General features: G+C 46.2%; 1 protein-coding gene across 1 annotated transcript in view; it reads right to left on the reverse strand.

Annotated features, from left to right (window-relative positions):
• pik3cb (phosphatidylinositol-4,5-bisphosphate 3-kinase, catalytic subunit beta) overlaps window positions 1–16,027 on the reverse strand; it is a 249,745-nt gene that overhangs the window by 134,030 nt on the left and 99,688 nt on the right. The window contains exon 2 of the mRNA XM_085990511.1: window positions 434–620. Coding sequence (XP_085846637.1) covers window positions 434–589 — 156 coding nt within the window. The 5' untranslated portion in view covers window positions 590–620. The remainder of the gene's footprint in view (window positions 1–433; window positions 621–16,027) is intronic.

Consider the following 16,027-nt stretch of genomic DNA (forward strand, 5'->3'; position numbering starts at 1 on the left):
CCTCACGTCCCCACTGTATCTCTTGCCCAAAACCTTAAATCTGTGTCCCCTAGTCCTTGTACCATCCGAAAACAATCGCTTCAGTCTTCCCAATATTTAATTGGAGAAATGTTCTGCTCATCCAGAACTGGATGTCGGACAAGCAGTCTGACAATTTAGAAACCATGGAGGGGTTGAGAGAAGTGGTGGTGAGGTAGAGCTGGTCTCAAATTGGACAATCTATTAACACATGCATGGACAACAAAAATACCATCACATTTTAGTATTTTAAATGCTGCTCAGTCAAAATTGCATGGGGAGGAGGAGGAGATGGAAGGAAAAAAACACAAGCGGGGAGGAGGTCTAGGGAATGAATCTGACCATTTTCTTTTACCACTTCTACTAGAAAGCAAAGAATTTAAAAAGCACAACACAAAATGACAAGTTTGCTTACCGATTTGATATGTTCGATAGTGGCCTCCCGAGGCACATCCAACTGGATGTACATTCCTGTGGGTAGTAAGAAGTCTGCAGTGATGCAGCTATCTGCTGGGATCTGGGAATCTACTGCCCAGATATCCAAGGAGTCAGTCATGGCGGGAGGCATCATGAAAAGTTAACGCTATGACAACCACATGGCCCTGTAAAGAAATAAAGCACCATCTCAACAAAATATCTTTTAGACAAAAATACAGCAGGTAATCAAAAGCTTAAACAACTCCATTCAATATTCAGCCACCTGAGAGAGAGAGAGAGAGAGAGAGAGAGAGAGAGAGAGAGAGAGAGAGAGAGAGAGAGAGAGAAAGGCAGGAGAAGGAAGAGAGAAACCATAGTACTGGGGTGGAAGAACAGCAATCTACCGTGAGTGGGTTAGATGGTAGCTGTTGACCTTTAGTTGGCACACATTATAAAAGGCAGTGCAGCTTTTGATTCACTGCAACCAACCCTATAGGAGATCTACCAGTAGTCAATAAAATGTTCCACTAGCTCAAGGGGGGCCTTGGTGTACATGTACATAGATCCCTGAAGGCAGCGGAACAGGTAGATAAGGTGGTTAAAAAGGCATATGGGATACTTGCCTTCATTAGCAGAGGCATAGAATATAAGAGCAGGGAGGTTATGATGGAGCTGTACAAAACGCTGGTGAGGCCACAGCTGGAGTACTGTGTGCAGTTCTGGTCACCTCACTATAGGAAGGATGTGATTGCTTTGGAGAGGGTGCAGAGAAGAGTCACCAGGATGTTACCTGGGATGGAGCGCCTCAGCTATGAAGAAAGACTAAACAGGCTGGGGTTGTTTTCCTTGGAGCAAAGGAGGCTGAGGGGGGACCTGATTGAGGTGTACAAAATGATGAGGGGCATAGATAGGGTAGATAAAGAGGAACTTTTCCCCTTAGTAGGGGGGTCAATAACAAGGGGGCATAGATTCAGGGTAAGGGGCAGGAGATTTAGAGGGGATTTGAGGAGGAACTTTTTCACCCAGAGGGTGGTTGGAAGCTGGAACTCACTGCCTGAAAAGGGTGGTAGAAGCAGGAAACCTCACAACATTCAAGAAGCATTTGGATGGGCACTTGAAATGCCATTGCATACAAGGCTATGGACCAAATGCTGGAAAATGGGATTAGACTGGACAGGGATTGATGGACGGCGCAGACACGATGGGCCGAAGGGCCTCTTTCTGCGCTGTAAAACTCTATGACTCTAAAACTCTATGGCCTAGAAATTCAGTTGCCTTAGCGCCGCTTTTGAGGCGCTAGAGGGACTAGCGCCAGAGTTATGGCCAGTTTAAAAATTCCCTGGGGCCCTAAATCGGCGTTGCACCGGTAGCGCTGCGCCGGCACCGATGACGTCATTGGTGTGCGCAGCGTCCCGGTTGCCATGCCGACGGGCCCTAGCGCCGAAATTCAGTTGCGGCCGCCTCGCCCGTGGCAGCCGCAACTAAGACTCTGGCAACAGAGTCTTACATGAGTTTGCGCCGGCGCATTAAAGGCCCCGCGGCGGCTGGCCGCTTTCCCGCCGGCCGCCTGCCCGCAGCTCCCTCCCCGGACTTCTCCCCCCCACCCCCCGGAACAGATGCAAGCCCGGCACTTGTCCGAGGTGCCGGGCTCATTTTTAGACAGATTTGCGCGGGCCGCGGCCGGGTGCAGGCAGCTCCTCCTTAACGGAAGGAGGAGGCCTGCACTTCCCGAGCCTGCCGCACCGCATCGGGTGCCGCAGCGCCGGAATTGCGGTGCGAAACGGCAGTTAGCGCCGATTTACCGCCGCAAAGACCCTTCAGTAGCGCCGGCAGCCGTTTGGGCGCGGCCCTGCTGAATTTTTGGCGCGCGCAGGGGGACTTAGCGCCGGCACTAACTTCCGGCGCTAAAGCCCTGGCTAAGCCAAAACCCAATTTCTAGGCCTATGACTCTAAGGGCAACACGCTAAGTGCACAAGTTACCAACATTGCACCATAATTTGGAAGATGCAGTTTAAACTAAATATAGCAGCCACATATCGCACATTTTAATGAGCTCTTAAAAATAAAAGGCACATGGCTTCATGTTGGAAGTAATACAACGTGATTTGCAATAAATTTGGTTATGTCTGCTCAATATCATCATCATCATCATGGCATTTGGTTTCAAAAGGCACCTGAAAACTTTGGATTCAGTTTTGGGAGAGGGTGGTGAACTGGTTTGAAACATTAAAGAAGTGCGTGGCAAACTTTGTTTTGGTTGGGGAAAGTAGAAGAGCCGTACATCATTTCATGTTCTGTTTCATTACACGAGGTAATGGAGGTCATGCAAGGATGCGTTATGACACTATTTACTTTACTGCAACATGTGCCTGCAAGCGAAGGTTTACCAAGTTCTACAAAAAGCAAAATACCGCAGCTGCTGAAAATATAAAATGTGAGAGACATTCAGCAGGTCAGACAGCATCCGTCGAGAAAACAAGATGTTTCAGGTGTGAACCATTCCTCGGAACAGGTTGTTTCAAGAGGACAGTGGCAACTATATTTCAGAAACTCCATAGTTCTAAAACACTTTACCTTATTTATAATCAATTATCACGAACAGTAGCATAGTGGTTATGTTACTGGACTAGTAATCCAAAGGCCTGGACTAATGATCCAGGGACGTGAGTTCAAATCCCACCATGGCAGCAAGGAAACTTAAATTCAGTTAATTAAATAAATCTGGAATAAAAAGCTAGTATCAGTAATGGTGACCAGGAAACTATTGGGTTGTTGTGAAAACCCATCTGGGTTTCTAGGGAAGTCCTTAGGGCTTAAATATTCTTTAGAGAAGGAAATCTGCAGTCCTTACCTGGTCTGGCCTATATGTGACTCCAGACCCACAGCAACGTGGCTGACTCTTAACTGGCCGAGCAAGCCATTCAGTTGTAACAAACCGCTACGAGAAACAATATTAATAAAACTGGACGGACCACCCGACATCGACCTAGGCACCGGCTTCGGACACGACAATGGCACACCCAACCCAGTCGACCCTGCAAAGTCCTCCTCGCTAACAACTGGGGATTTGTGACAAAATTGGGAGAGCTGTCTCACAGACTAGTCAAGCAACAGCCTGACATAGTCATACTCACAGAATCATGCCTTTCAGCCAATGTCCCAGACTCCTCCATCACCATCCCAGGGTATGTCCTGTCCCACCGGCAGGACAGACCCACTAGGGGTGGCGGCACAGTGCTATACAGTTGGGAGGGAGTGGCCTTGGGAGTCCTTAACATTGACTCCGGACCTCATGAAGTCTCATGGCTTCAGGTCAAGCATGGGCAAAGAAACCTCCTGCCAATTACCACCTACCGCCCTCCCTCAGATGAAGAATCTTGGAAGAAGCATGGAGGGTAGCAAAGGTACAGAATGTACTCTGGGTGGGGAACTTCAATGTCCATCACCAAGAGTGGATCAGTAGCACCACTGCTGACCGAGCTGGCAGAGTCCTGAAGGGCATAGCTGCCAGACTGGGCCTGCGGCAGGTGGTGAGAGAACCAACACGAGGGAAAAACCTACTTGACCTAATTCTCACCAATCTACCTGTCGCAGATGCATCTGTCCATGACAGCATTGGCAGCAGTGACCACCACACAGTTCTTGTGGAGACTAAGGGCTGGATTTTGCCGGCGTTCAGAAGGCGGGTTTGGAGGTGGGTCAAAGGGTAAAATCATTTTGATTGACGGCGTGTTGCAATCCTGCCATCAACCCGCCTCCAAACAATTATCCCAAGTGTCGGGTCCCCGATTTGCGCATGGACCCGACACCTAGTGGTGGGAGAGGATTAAAGGCAGTTAGTTGCTAGTAGTTGACGGGCTTTTTTTGAATTTTGCTGCTTCTGCCTTGGGTTTCTCGACATCCGGACACCACGCCAGGTAAGTGTGGCGTGCTGTGAGTCTGCCATGTTTCTGGATTGATGACAGCTGCAGAAGTGGTGTGAAGGATCCAATGTTGCACTGGTGAGTCTTAGAGGTAAGAAAATGTAGGGAAATGCATTATTAATATATGTACACATCTCTTTAGATTACAATGTTTTGAAATCCATGTCCAGTGCCACCTCATTGGGAGAACCTTTCTCACCAGTGACAGATCACTTCTGTTACCTCACCTGCAGCTGCCACCTATTCCAGCCTATAGAGGGAGTCATTGGAGAGCCTGGGTGCAAGAGATCACCTTTGTGCAGTGATTGTCAGTATTTGCAGCACCTCAATGCTGTCAAACACTGAGAAATCAACTGTCAAAAAAAAATTGTGCGTGGTCCCTTTAAGGAAACCGGCAATGACGCATCATCAAATGATGTCATCTGACCCGCTTCCTCTTAATTGGCCGGCAAGCCCGCAGGGTATGCTTAACAAGGTCAATCAACGTAAAATCACGTCTATGGGCCAGATGCAGCTGGGGGCGGGACTGGAAGCCGGAAACCACCTGACCCGCACCCAACCTGCCTCCATTGATAAAGTCGCGGCCTAAGTCCCATCTTCACACTGAGAACACCCTCCATCATTGTGTGGCACTACCACTGTGCTAAATGGGGTAGATTCAAAACAGATCTAGCAGCTCAAAACTGGGCATCAGCAACCGCAGAATTGTATTCCACCACAATCTGTAACCTCATGGCTCGGCATATCACTCACTCAACCATTACCATCAAGCCAGGGGACCAACCCTGGTTCAATAAGGAGTGCAGAAGAGCATGCCAGGAGCAGCACCATGCGTACCTAAAAATTATGTGCCAACCTGGGGAAACTGCAACACAGGACTACATGCATGCTAAACAGCGGAAGCAGCATCCAACAGACCGTGCTAAGTGATCCCACAATCAACAGATCAGATCAAAGCTCTGCAATCCTGCCACATCCAGTCGTGAATGGTGGTGGACAATTAAACAACTAACGGGAGGAGGAGGCTCCACGAATATCCCCATCCTCAATGATATTGGAGTCCAGCACACGAGTGCAAATGATAAGGCTGAAGCATTTGCAACCATCTTCAGCCAGAAGTGCCGAGTGGATGATCCATATCAGCCTCCTCCTGAGGTCCCCACCATCACAGAAGCCAGTCTTCAGCCAATTTGATTCACTCCACGTGATATCAAGAAACGACTGAGCGCACTGGATACAGCAAATGCTATGGGCCCCAACAACATCCTGGCTGTCGTGCTGAAGACTTGCGCTCCAGAACTAGCTGCGCCTCCAGCCAAGCTGTTCCTGTACAGCTACAACACTGGCATCTACCTGACAATGTGGAAAGCTGCCCAGGTATGTCCTGTCCACAAAAAAAGGACAAATCCAATCTGGCCAATTACCGTCCCATCAGTCTACTCTCAATCATCAGCAAAGTGATGGAAGGTGTTGTCAACAGTGCTATCAAGCGGCACTTACTCACCAATAGCCTCCTCATCCATGCTCAGTTTGGGTTCTGCCAGGACCACTCAGCTCCAGACAGCCTTGGTCCAAACATGGACAAAAGAGCTGAATTCCAGAGGTGAGGTGAGAGTGACTGCTCTTGACGTCAAGGCAGCATTTGACCGAGTGCAGCATCAAGGAGTCCTAGTAAAATTGAAGTCAATGGGAATCAGGGGGAAAACTCTCCATTGGCTGGAGTCATACCTAGCACAAAGGAAGATGGTTGTGGTTGTTGGTGGTCAATCATTTCAGCTCCAGAACATCGCTGCAGGAGTTCCTGGGCAGTGTCCTAGGCCCAACCATCTTTTGCTGCTTCATCAATGACCTTCACTCCATCATAAGGTCAGAACTGGGGATGTTTGCTGATGATTACAGTGTTCAGTTTCATTCACAACTCCTCCAATAATGAAGCAGTCCATACCTGTATAAAGCAAGACCTAAACGACATTCAGGCTTGGGCTGATAAGTGGCAAGTAAAATTCACGCCACCCATGTGCCAGGCAATGGCTATCTCCAACAAGTGAGAGTCTAACCACCTTCCCTTGATATTCAACAGCATTACCATCGCTGAATCCCCAACCATCAACATCTTGTAGGGGTCACCATTGACAAGAAACTTAAATACTATGCCAACAAGAGCGGGTCAGAGGCTGGGTATTCTGCGGCGAGTGTCTCACCTCCGGCCTCCCCAAAGCCTTTCCACCACCTACAAGGCACAAGTCAGGAGTGTGATGGAATACTCTCCACTTGCCTGGATGAGTGCAGCTCCAACAACAATCAAGAAGCTTGACACCATCCAGGACAAAGCAGCCTGCTTGACTGGCACCCCATCTACCACCTTAAACATTCACTCCCTCCACCACCAGCGTACCGTGGCTGCAGTGTGTACCATCTACAAGATGTCCTGCAGCAACTCGTCAAGGCTTCTTCAGCAGCACCTCCCAAACCTGCGACCTCTTCCACCTAGAAGGACAAGGGCAGCAAGTGCATGGGGCCACCACCTCCAAGTTCCACTCCAAGTTACAAACCATTCTGACTTGGAAAAGTATCGCTGTTCCTTCATCATGGCTGGGTCAAAATCCTGGAACTCCTTCCCTAACAGCACTGTGGGAGTATCTTCACCACAAGGACTGTTGCAGTTCAAGGAGGATTACCACCACCTTCTCAAGGGCAATTAGGGATGGGCAATAAATGCTGGCCTTGCCAGCAGTGCCCACATCCCAGGAACGAATAACAAAGAAGTGGATATAACAATATTAAAATAGTACTCGAGAGTTAACGATATAATTGGGAGCACGGCTGTTCTGTTCATTTTTCTCACGGACCAGAGGTGTGTGAACAAGACTGTGTGGTCAATCTTGGGAAAAGGAACTGACCTACTAGTGTTGATGGTAACAAAAGTTTGTCTGTACACTGTCCAATTTAGTGCATATTGGCCTGCAGTGATCCAGTTGCTGCTCATCTTTTAGACAGGAAATTAAATACTTTGCACAGAGTGTTGCCGTCAGTAAAGAGAAATGTCATTTTGTATGGCATGCAAGAGAAGAAAAGAAACAGAAAAGGGCCAAAGCCCTGAAGGACATCGATATAGCTATTGCAGTGGACAACAAATGTTCATTTATCATAAACCAGTGTTTGCATCCTCTGAGGAAGTTGCATATTCAGTTCAGTACTTCACCAGACAGGATGTAAGAAGCCAATTTTTCAATGAGGCCAAGTGTGCAAAGGCAAGTCTAGATGAGGGAGGCCATTACACCCAACTAGCTCATCCTTTCATAGAAAGAAGTTTATTCTAGGTAGCGATCATTGGCATTTTGCTTATAAACCAAATAAGCAAGCACTCTCTTTATGATGTTCTGTTCAGTTTCCCAGAACAGTTTTATACAGAAAGATTATCTACTGTATGGTATACACACACACGCAAACTGAAACATGAACTCCATTTCTCTCTCCACAGATACTTCCTGACCTGCAGTCGCAGTATTTTGCTTTTGTTCATAATCTAGATCCATTCTACTAGGTGTGTCAATGAATAATTAAAAAGTAACAAAGGTCTCATCCATATTTTATCTACATTGCTCAACAGACTTGTTTTAATTGAATGTCAGTGATGCTGAGAAAAGTGGATCTGTTGCATATGGTTCTAATAAAGCCAAAATCAGATCATTTGTCTGTTTTAAAAAAAGATGGTGCTCCCATAAGTCCCAATCTGAATCCCCCCTTGCAATTGCATGTTGAAAGATATGGGGGGAAGAAATTCGGTATAGCCCCGTTTGGAACGCTAACTTCGCCGGGGCGCTACTTTTAGCACCATGAAAAGGTTAGCGCCCCCGCGCCCGAAATTAAATGGTAGTGCCCCGAGGGGGGCGGGGCACTACTAGAAGCGCTCCCAGGGAATATTGCAGCGCTACGCACCGCAGCACCACGCACACCGGCACGTCGCGCCGCGGTACTGCACGCCTTCCTCCCCTTATTAAAGGGGAGGGGCCCAGCGCAGCGTGCACTGGGGCCCTGCTGAACCACCAGGGAGCGGGGTGCCGGCAAAAGAGCCCGGCAGTCAAGAGGAGTGCCGGGCTGCCCGATCGTGGGAGGACAGCAGAAGGGGCAGGTGCTGGCTGGCGGCCAGAAATAAAAATGGCCACCCAACATCTCCCCTTTAAATATCGCCGGCCTAGCCGCATGTAACCCACCTCCCCGACCCTGTCGGACATAGTGTCCGGAGGTAAATCAGGGGGCATGACCGAAGTTTGCGGCCGGGGCGCGAGCGGGGCGCTGCGTACGGCGATGACGTCATTGCCGGAGGCGCAACAGGCTACTGCCGCCACTAACCTCCTGCTGAATTTTGCGGGAGATGTTTGTGACGCCGCGCCCAAGCGCTAGTTGCTTTACACCCCGTTAATGCCCTCTTAAGGGTGCAAAGCAACTTAATTTTGCCCCCATGAGTCCATATTGTAGACAAACATTAATGGACCATAGCAGCTTAACTCATTTGAGATATTTGTCCAAAGGCCATGATGTTTCACATGATGTCAAACCCTATTAAAAGCACGTGAACATTTTTAAGGCTGTTGCTCAATGTCTTGCAGGACATCAAGAGAACTGCTTCCTTTCTGAGTGATAGTGACATAGTCGACCAGTTACTTCTGTTGATTTGATTTAGATGTGGGGACAACTTCTTGTTCACTATGGTTATTTGTCTCCAAATTACACAAGTGATTCTTTAAACCTTGCGATCTGATGACTATCTCCCAACTCCTGCGCATGTGGAAATCAAGCAAGGAGAGGATGAGTCTGGCTCACCACAGTTTCCCACAGCTGAATTGTATGCTAATGTAGAGTCCAGCTGAGATAGGAAAATGGATAATGGGATTTTGTACTGGTGACACCTGCAACCATAGAACCTGACCCCAGTAGGGGTCACAGCCTCTCTCAGGGTAAACAATTGGAGGAGGGAAAAATAAACCTTGCTATCCATTGTCTTTTGCCTTCCTTCAAAATCACATTTCCAACCTTAACAACAATAACTTACATTAAATCTATATTTGTAAGTATTTTTCTCTTTGCTTCCTGGACTCTCCAAACACTAAGACTTTTAGATTCAAGTTGTTTGCTCACATTGTGAGCAGTACTTAAAGCAGAGAATAAATGGCAAGATTTGCTGCTCAAATTAGTACAAGTTTATATCTGCTCTAAAGCCTAATTTATAACGTACAAACTCAAAGATCAGCTCGGGTCAAAACCATCTAGGGTTTTGTCTTGTTTTGCACACTTTGTACAAAAATAATAACTTGCAGGACAACGGAGTATTACAGTTTAACTCTTTTATTAAGCATTAGGTCTGTGATCTTATTCATAGCAGCATCAGTGGGGAAAGCCTGGCATTAGGACCCCTAGCCTGGGTCTTCAAAACAAATAGTAGTCCTTACAGATGCCTGCCGGCCAATGACAACTCAGCATGTGATCACATGTGAATATAATAGGTATTCCTTACAGATGCCTGCGGGCCAATGATAATTCAATATGCAAATGTTACAGGTTTAATCAGGACTATGCAGAATCCATTTTGTCTCATCTTTCTGAAATTATACGGTTACTCACCTGAAGCTTTGCTACTCCCCTCCCTTCTTTTAAAATCCTCTTGAAAAAAAATACTCTCTCTTCAACCATGCCCACCTTCCCCCCCCTGAATCTGTTCCTTCTCTTACAAGGTGTTGGCCTTGTAAAACACTCAGATGTTGTTCTATATGAGGGGTGCTATATGAATGCAAACAGTTGTCATTGAAGCAGTCACTGATTTGCGTTTCAAACTAAAAAGCGATAGGAAATTTGTACCGCATATTTACACTTACTCCTAAATTTGATCTAAAGTACATACAGAAATAGCTACACTACTTATACTTATCCAGTTCCTGTGAACCTAATGCAAATATGCAACAATGAAAATGGTTATTGGAGCACATGGTACAAGAATGAATTAATGAAACCCAAGAATGTGGTTGTTTACTCTTTGTGCTTCTACTTGTACAATAAGCAAATGTCACACTCATACTCACCTTTACATCATGTTCAACACTGAGGTTAGTGCAAGTTTGTGCAGTTATATAAAATGATGAGACATGATGAGAGAGTAAATGATGAGCACCACATGACTAGTACAGGTCAGGAACTCCAGCTGCTGACGAAGCCGTCTCCTCCTCAACAACAACAACGTGCTTGTGGCTTTATCAGTTATTTTTTCCCCAAAGTGATCCAGGTTGCCTGGCCTCGTCAAATCCTGCACCCGACAGTATTAACAGGGCTGTAAAACCGCGAGAGAAAAACCTCGAGAGAAAATCAAATCAAATCAAATTGATGGTTTCTTTCATCTGTAATTTATATCTATGTTTCATTTTCCCTAGGATAATAGTTGCAGAATTCCACAAATGGAAAATTCAGGCCTGTATGCTACTAACAGCTTTTTGGAATCATACTATGTCAGCAGCAATGTCATTACAGGGTGGTTGACATCACTGCTAAAGGGGGCAGGCAGCGTTCTATGAATGTGTGTTCAAAAGTATCCAAGGAATACTATTTCCTCATCTCCAACTGCCAATGGATGGTTTAATAGTTGAAAAGAACTGTTGGGACAATCACCTCTTCGCAATTCACAGAAAATGAATGGCAGTACAAGTTCATAAAACATGCTTCACACCATTTGCAGTTATACCAATTACTATATAGGAGACCCACCTCCTGCTCATTCAACCCTATTCCCACTAAACTGCTGACAAACCAACTTCCTTTTTTGGCCCCCATCTCCAACCTCCATTTACTCACCAAAGTACTTGAAGCTGTTGTCGCCTCCCAAATCCGTGCCCAACTTTCCCACAACTCTATGTTTGAACCTCTCCTATCAAGTTTCTACCCATGCCCAGCACTGAAACAGTCCTAATCAATGCTACAAATTACATCCTATGTGACTGTGACGAACTACTCTCCATGTTCTTCTCACAATATTTGCAGCCTTTGACACAGTCGACCACACCATCCAATGCCTAGCCTCTCCTCCATTGTCCTACTAAGTGGGGTTGCTCTCACTTGGTTCCAATCTTACCTATCCAATTGTAGCCAGCGCATCTCCAGCAGTGGTTTCTCTTCCTGACCTGCACGGTTACCAAGATGCATCCTTTGCCCCTTCCTCTTCCTCATCCACATGCTACCCCTTCTCAATGTCATCTGAAGACATGGAGTCAGGTTCCACATGAAATCTGGTGACAACCAGCTCTACCTTTCCATCACCATGCTCAACCCCTCCATTGCCTCTGTGTTGCCAGCCTACTTGTTCGACATCCAATATTGGATTAGCCACAATTTCCCCCAGATAAACATTGGGAAGACTGAAGCCATTGTCTTCAGCACCCACCGCGAACTCCGTATGCTCAACACCGATTCCATCCCTTTCCCTGGCCACTGTTTTAGATAGAACTACTGTTTGCAACCTCAGTGTCATATTGGACCTGGAGCTGATCGTCTAGTTCCACCTACATCACCCGCCTCAGCCCACCTACGCTGAAACCATCATCTATGCCTTTGTCACTTCCAGGCTGGGCTATTCCAATGCTCTCCTGTCTGGCCTTCCATCCTTCACTCTCCATAAACTTCAGCTTATCCCTGCCACGCGTATCATATCCCGCACCAAGTTCTGCTCATCCATAACCCCTGTGCTCGCTGAACTACATTAACTCCTGATCCCCCAACGCCTCCACTTTAAAATTCCCGTCCTAGTGTTTAAATTCCTTCATGGCCTAGGCCCTCCCTATCTCTATAACCTCCTCGAGCCCTGTAACCAATGTTCCCCTTAAAGTGCGCGGCCGTGCAGTAATCTCAAAGGTCCCGCACAGGCCGCTCACCAGCTTTTGCACTGTAAATACCGCGCATGCGCAGAAATTTAAAGGGACTGGGCATTAAAAGCAACAGCCCGCGAAGCACAGCTTATAGGGAACATTGCCTGTAACCCTCCAAAAATTCAGGGCTCCTTCAACTCTGGCCTCTTGTGCATCCCCCACTCCCTTTGCCCTACCATTGGCGGCCATGTCTTCAGCTGCCTAGGGCCTAAGCTCTGGAATTGAATCCCTAAACCTCTCTGTCACTCCACCTCCCTCCCTCGCTGCTCCTTAAAACCCACCTCTTTGACCAAGCTTTTAGCCACCGCTTCTAATATCTCCTTTTTTGGCTTGCCTTCGGTTTCCGTTTGATGGGGCTTCTGTGAAGCACCTTAAGACATTTTCCTACGTGTCCAGATCACCAATGCGAAAAGTGCATAACTGCCCTGTATGGACGTCTAAAATCTCAGTCCACTGCAGCCAGAAATAAGATGGCAGACCTAACAAAGTTCTGCCATTGGCAGGGATGTATCTTTGCTGCAGGAACCACACAGGGTGGGTTTCAGTGCCTGGTCAGCAGTGTTGCTGGGCTGTTTAGTTTATGCTGCAGGGTGATTTCCCATAGCTCATTTGCGGCTGATTTTCCGTAGCTCATTTGCCTTCGGAGGCAACTCTAATGCAACGGGCTTCTCGAGGTAGTAAGTGGTCGATGTTGGACAGTGTGCCAGGTGCAGCACTGAGTAGCAGCAAGGTATGTAGCCACGGAGGGAGAAAACAATAAAACTATTAACAGTCAGCGCGCAGTCATTCTTCTTTCCTTTTAAAATCAGTCAGCTTTCTTAACACAGAAAACATAAACGATTTTGAAATGTGAGCAATAGCCTTTAGGTAACAGCAAACTAGATTAGTGGTTGTAAGCTGGTTTGAATGAAGCATGCAAACCTTGTCAAAACGAGAACCACTGGGAGGTAAAAAAGTTACAGATGTCCCTGCAGAAACAAAATTGCTAACTTTTCAGATTTAGTAAAGGGATGCCTTACAAACAGAGTCTGGAGACAACTTCCTGTAGGTGAACTGCCATGCTTTGTTCTTCCTCTTTTTGCCAATTATATTACGTAACCATCGCCTCAAAACGACAGCCTGCAGATTCCATGCAGGATTATTGTAGAGAAAATAGCATTGGTCAGAAACACGGGACAGCTGTGAGCCTGACTCACAGGCCAAACTGTGCCAGTGTGCGAGAATGTGGTTAAATGACTAATCCTCCTCGCTACTGTCGGCTCTGTAAGCGAGCCAACAGGCCCATCTGGGCTTTCAAGATTAACATGACAGGAATTTCAATCAGCTTCCAAAAACAGATGAACTACTATTTGAGGGTGATAATGTCAGAGGTGTTTGTGTTAGCTCTTTCGATCTCTCCATTCAAAACATGGCCACATCCTAAACAAGGCAAAAAATAACATCACACATGACCTTCCATTCATCGGATAAGAACGCCTTTCATTGCAGAGTCAGCAACTGCACTTTTTCTAGAATACTTTCAGTACTGTATGTTGAAGCACTCAGACATTTCTCCCTTCCTCTCCTGAAAATGTCAGCTTCTGCTAGGGTATGGTTCCATGATTGCCAGTCACCCTCTAGTAACTTAACCAAATAGTCATCCCTCTCGGCTTGGGGTGACATTAATTTAAAGCTTGAAAACAAGGCGATAAAGTCAATTTGTCCAGTGCTACTGTGCACACATGTGAAAGAGGTCAAATTGGAAATGTGCAAATCAGGCCCAAACAGTGCATGCGCACAGCAGCCCACTCATGCATGGGCACATGGGAACCAATCCTTTTTAATGAAGAGAAAAGTTTATCTTTAAAACATGTCCAGTCCAATTCTTGATGTAGGAATCTAGAAATTGAGTGGTTGGTATTCAATCATTTGGACCAGGTTTGGTGTCTAAACATTCCCTTACTAGAAATCCACATATCCTTCCAGCCACCATCAGGAGCAGGAACCCTAACTAATTTTTTCCCCCTTTATCTAGCCCAAGGATGCATTGGCCAATTATAGCATCCTACTGCCACCAGGAAATGAACTTGGGACCTTCTGCTCTGCATAGTTCAGTTACACATGCCCCTTACATCCGAGCCCTATTGGGGGAATCTTTTTCAGATATGCAAGTTCTCCTCTCCATCAGTTTACAAACTGACCAAAATTATATATACCTATAATTGCAATGTTTCAATGGAGGTGTAATCCTATTGAGGTTTTGTATGCAATATTCCTGACAGCAATTTCCATATTATAGCTGGTACATTGCGGTTTCTTACTTTCTCCCTTCTCTCTCTCTACCTCAAACTGATGATTCATGTCCTAAAACAACGCCAAAAAAAATGACTACTTTTGAGCTTATTGCTGATCAGCAACCGCAACAAAGAAAGAAAAATGTTACTGATAGGAAACTTCCTGTGTTATTACTAAATTGTTTTTTCTTTTAAAATTTACTCTGCTGCTTCCATAGTTTGCAGATTGCCAGAAAATTACAAACATGAAATCGTTCTAGTTACTCTCTGAGCATCTATAAGTGATGTTTTTCAAATTCCGTTTTACATCAGTGAAAGCAAGTTAAGCAAGAAACACTCTGCTGAGTGCACTAAATTCACTTGTAGAACCGGTATTGATATATTAAGTGGATTAAGCCAATGGTTTCCCATTCCAGCACAAACTGAGTGATAACACCATGATTGAAACTACTACTTCAGTTGAACTGTTGCCATATTCCGTCATTTTACAACAGGTGCGGCTTATTCATAGGCTGCTAGATATGTCTGAAACAGAAAGAGGAAAGGGGAAGTGGGACAGGGGGAAAAGAATGCAATTGTAGAGGACAGAATACACTGCAAAGGGGAACTGGAGGGGAGGGAATAGATGGCAATGAAGGAGGGGCAAAGTGGTTGGCAATGAAGGTGGAGGGAAGTGATGGCTACGAAGGGGAGAAGTATGGGGGTAAAAGCTGGGAGCAGCACTTTTTTGTGGTGGGGGGAATTGGAAGAGAGGAGAGGCTGGATGGGGGAGGAAGGAGAACGTGAGCATTAACTGAAGGTAACTGAGGAGAGAGAGTGCCAACGTCAATTGACTCCTTAAACTCTGGGGTGGAGGAAAGAGTACCAGCTTGAAAGAGGGAGTATGTCTTGGATGTCCCCCCACCCCCCAATAGAAACGCACCACCAATTTTGTACCTTCAATATTTTGATTTCCCCTTTTTTATATTTATGCTTTTGACTCCTCCGATACAAATGAAGGAATGTTGTGCATACCTAGCATTTATGATTAAAAAGTAGCCCAACCTGCGGCTGTTCAAGTTCTGAATTTTTGTTAGTGGCTGTGTCAGCTTTAGCTGATTTTATAGGTTGGCATGTACGCCTATGGTAGTTGATAGAAACATCAGGATATTTAATTTCTTTGTGTGATGACTTGGACCTATGTGATCACATCACCTGGTGACTTCCTCATAAAAGTAGCAATATACTTGCAAAACAGCCTTGTGAATGCAGGTGTGCGTGTGTGATGCAGGTCATGAAAGTAGCCAAAAGCACCATGTGAATTTAACAACAATCCATGGGTGCTGAAGAAAGTCCGGCGACAAACGGCTCAGTGGGTAAATGTACCACATGGCACAGTGCTACGCCATGCAGACCAACAAGAACCTAGTTTTGATTACTAATTTTTGGCAAATTAGCTGATCTAAGTCAGGGCAGTGAGGCATCTAAAATGGCTAAAGTGCCCTCAAGG

Source organism: Somniosus microcephalus, chromosome 6 (assembly GCF_052327205.1).
Source record: "Somniosus microcephalus isolate GS21.2 chromosome 6, FLI_Smic_1.0, whole genome shotgun sequence".
Lineage (NCBI taxonomy): Eukaryota > Metazoa > Chordata > Chondrichthyes > Squaliformes > Somniosidae > Somniosus > Somniosus microcephalus.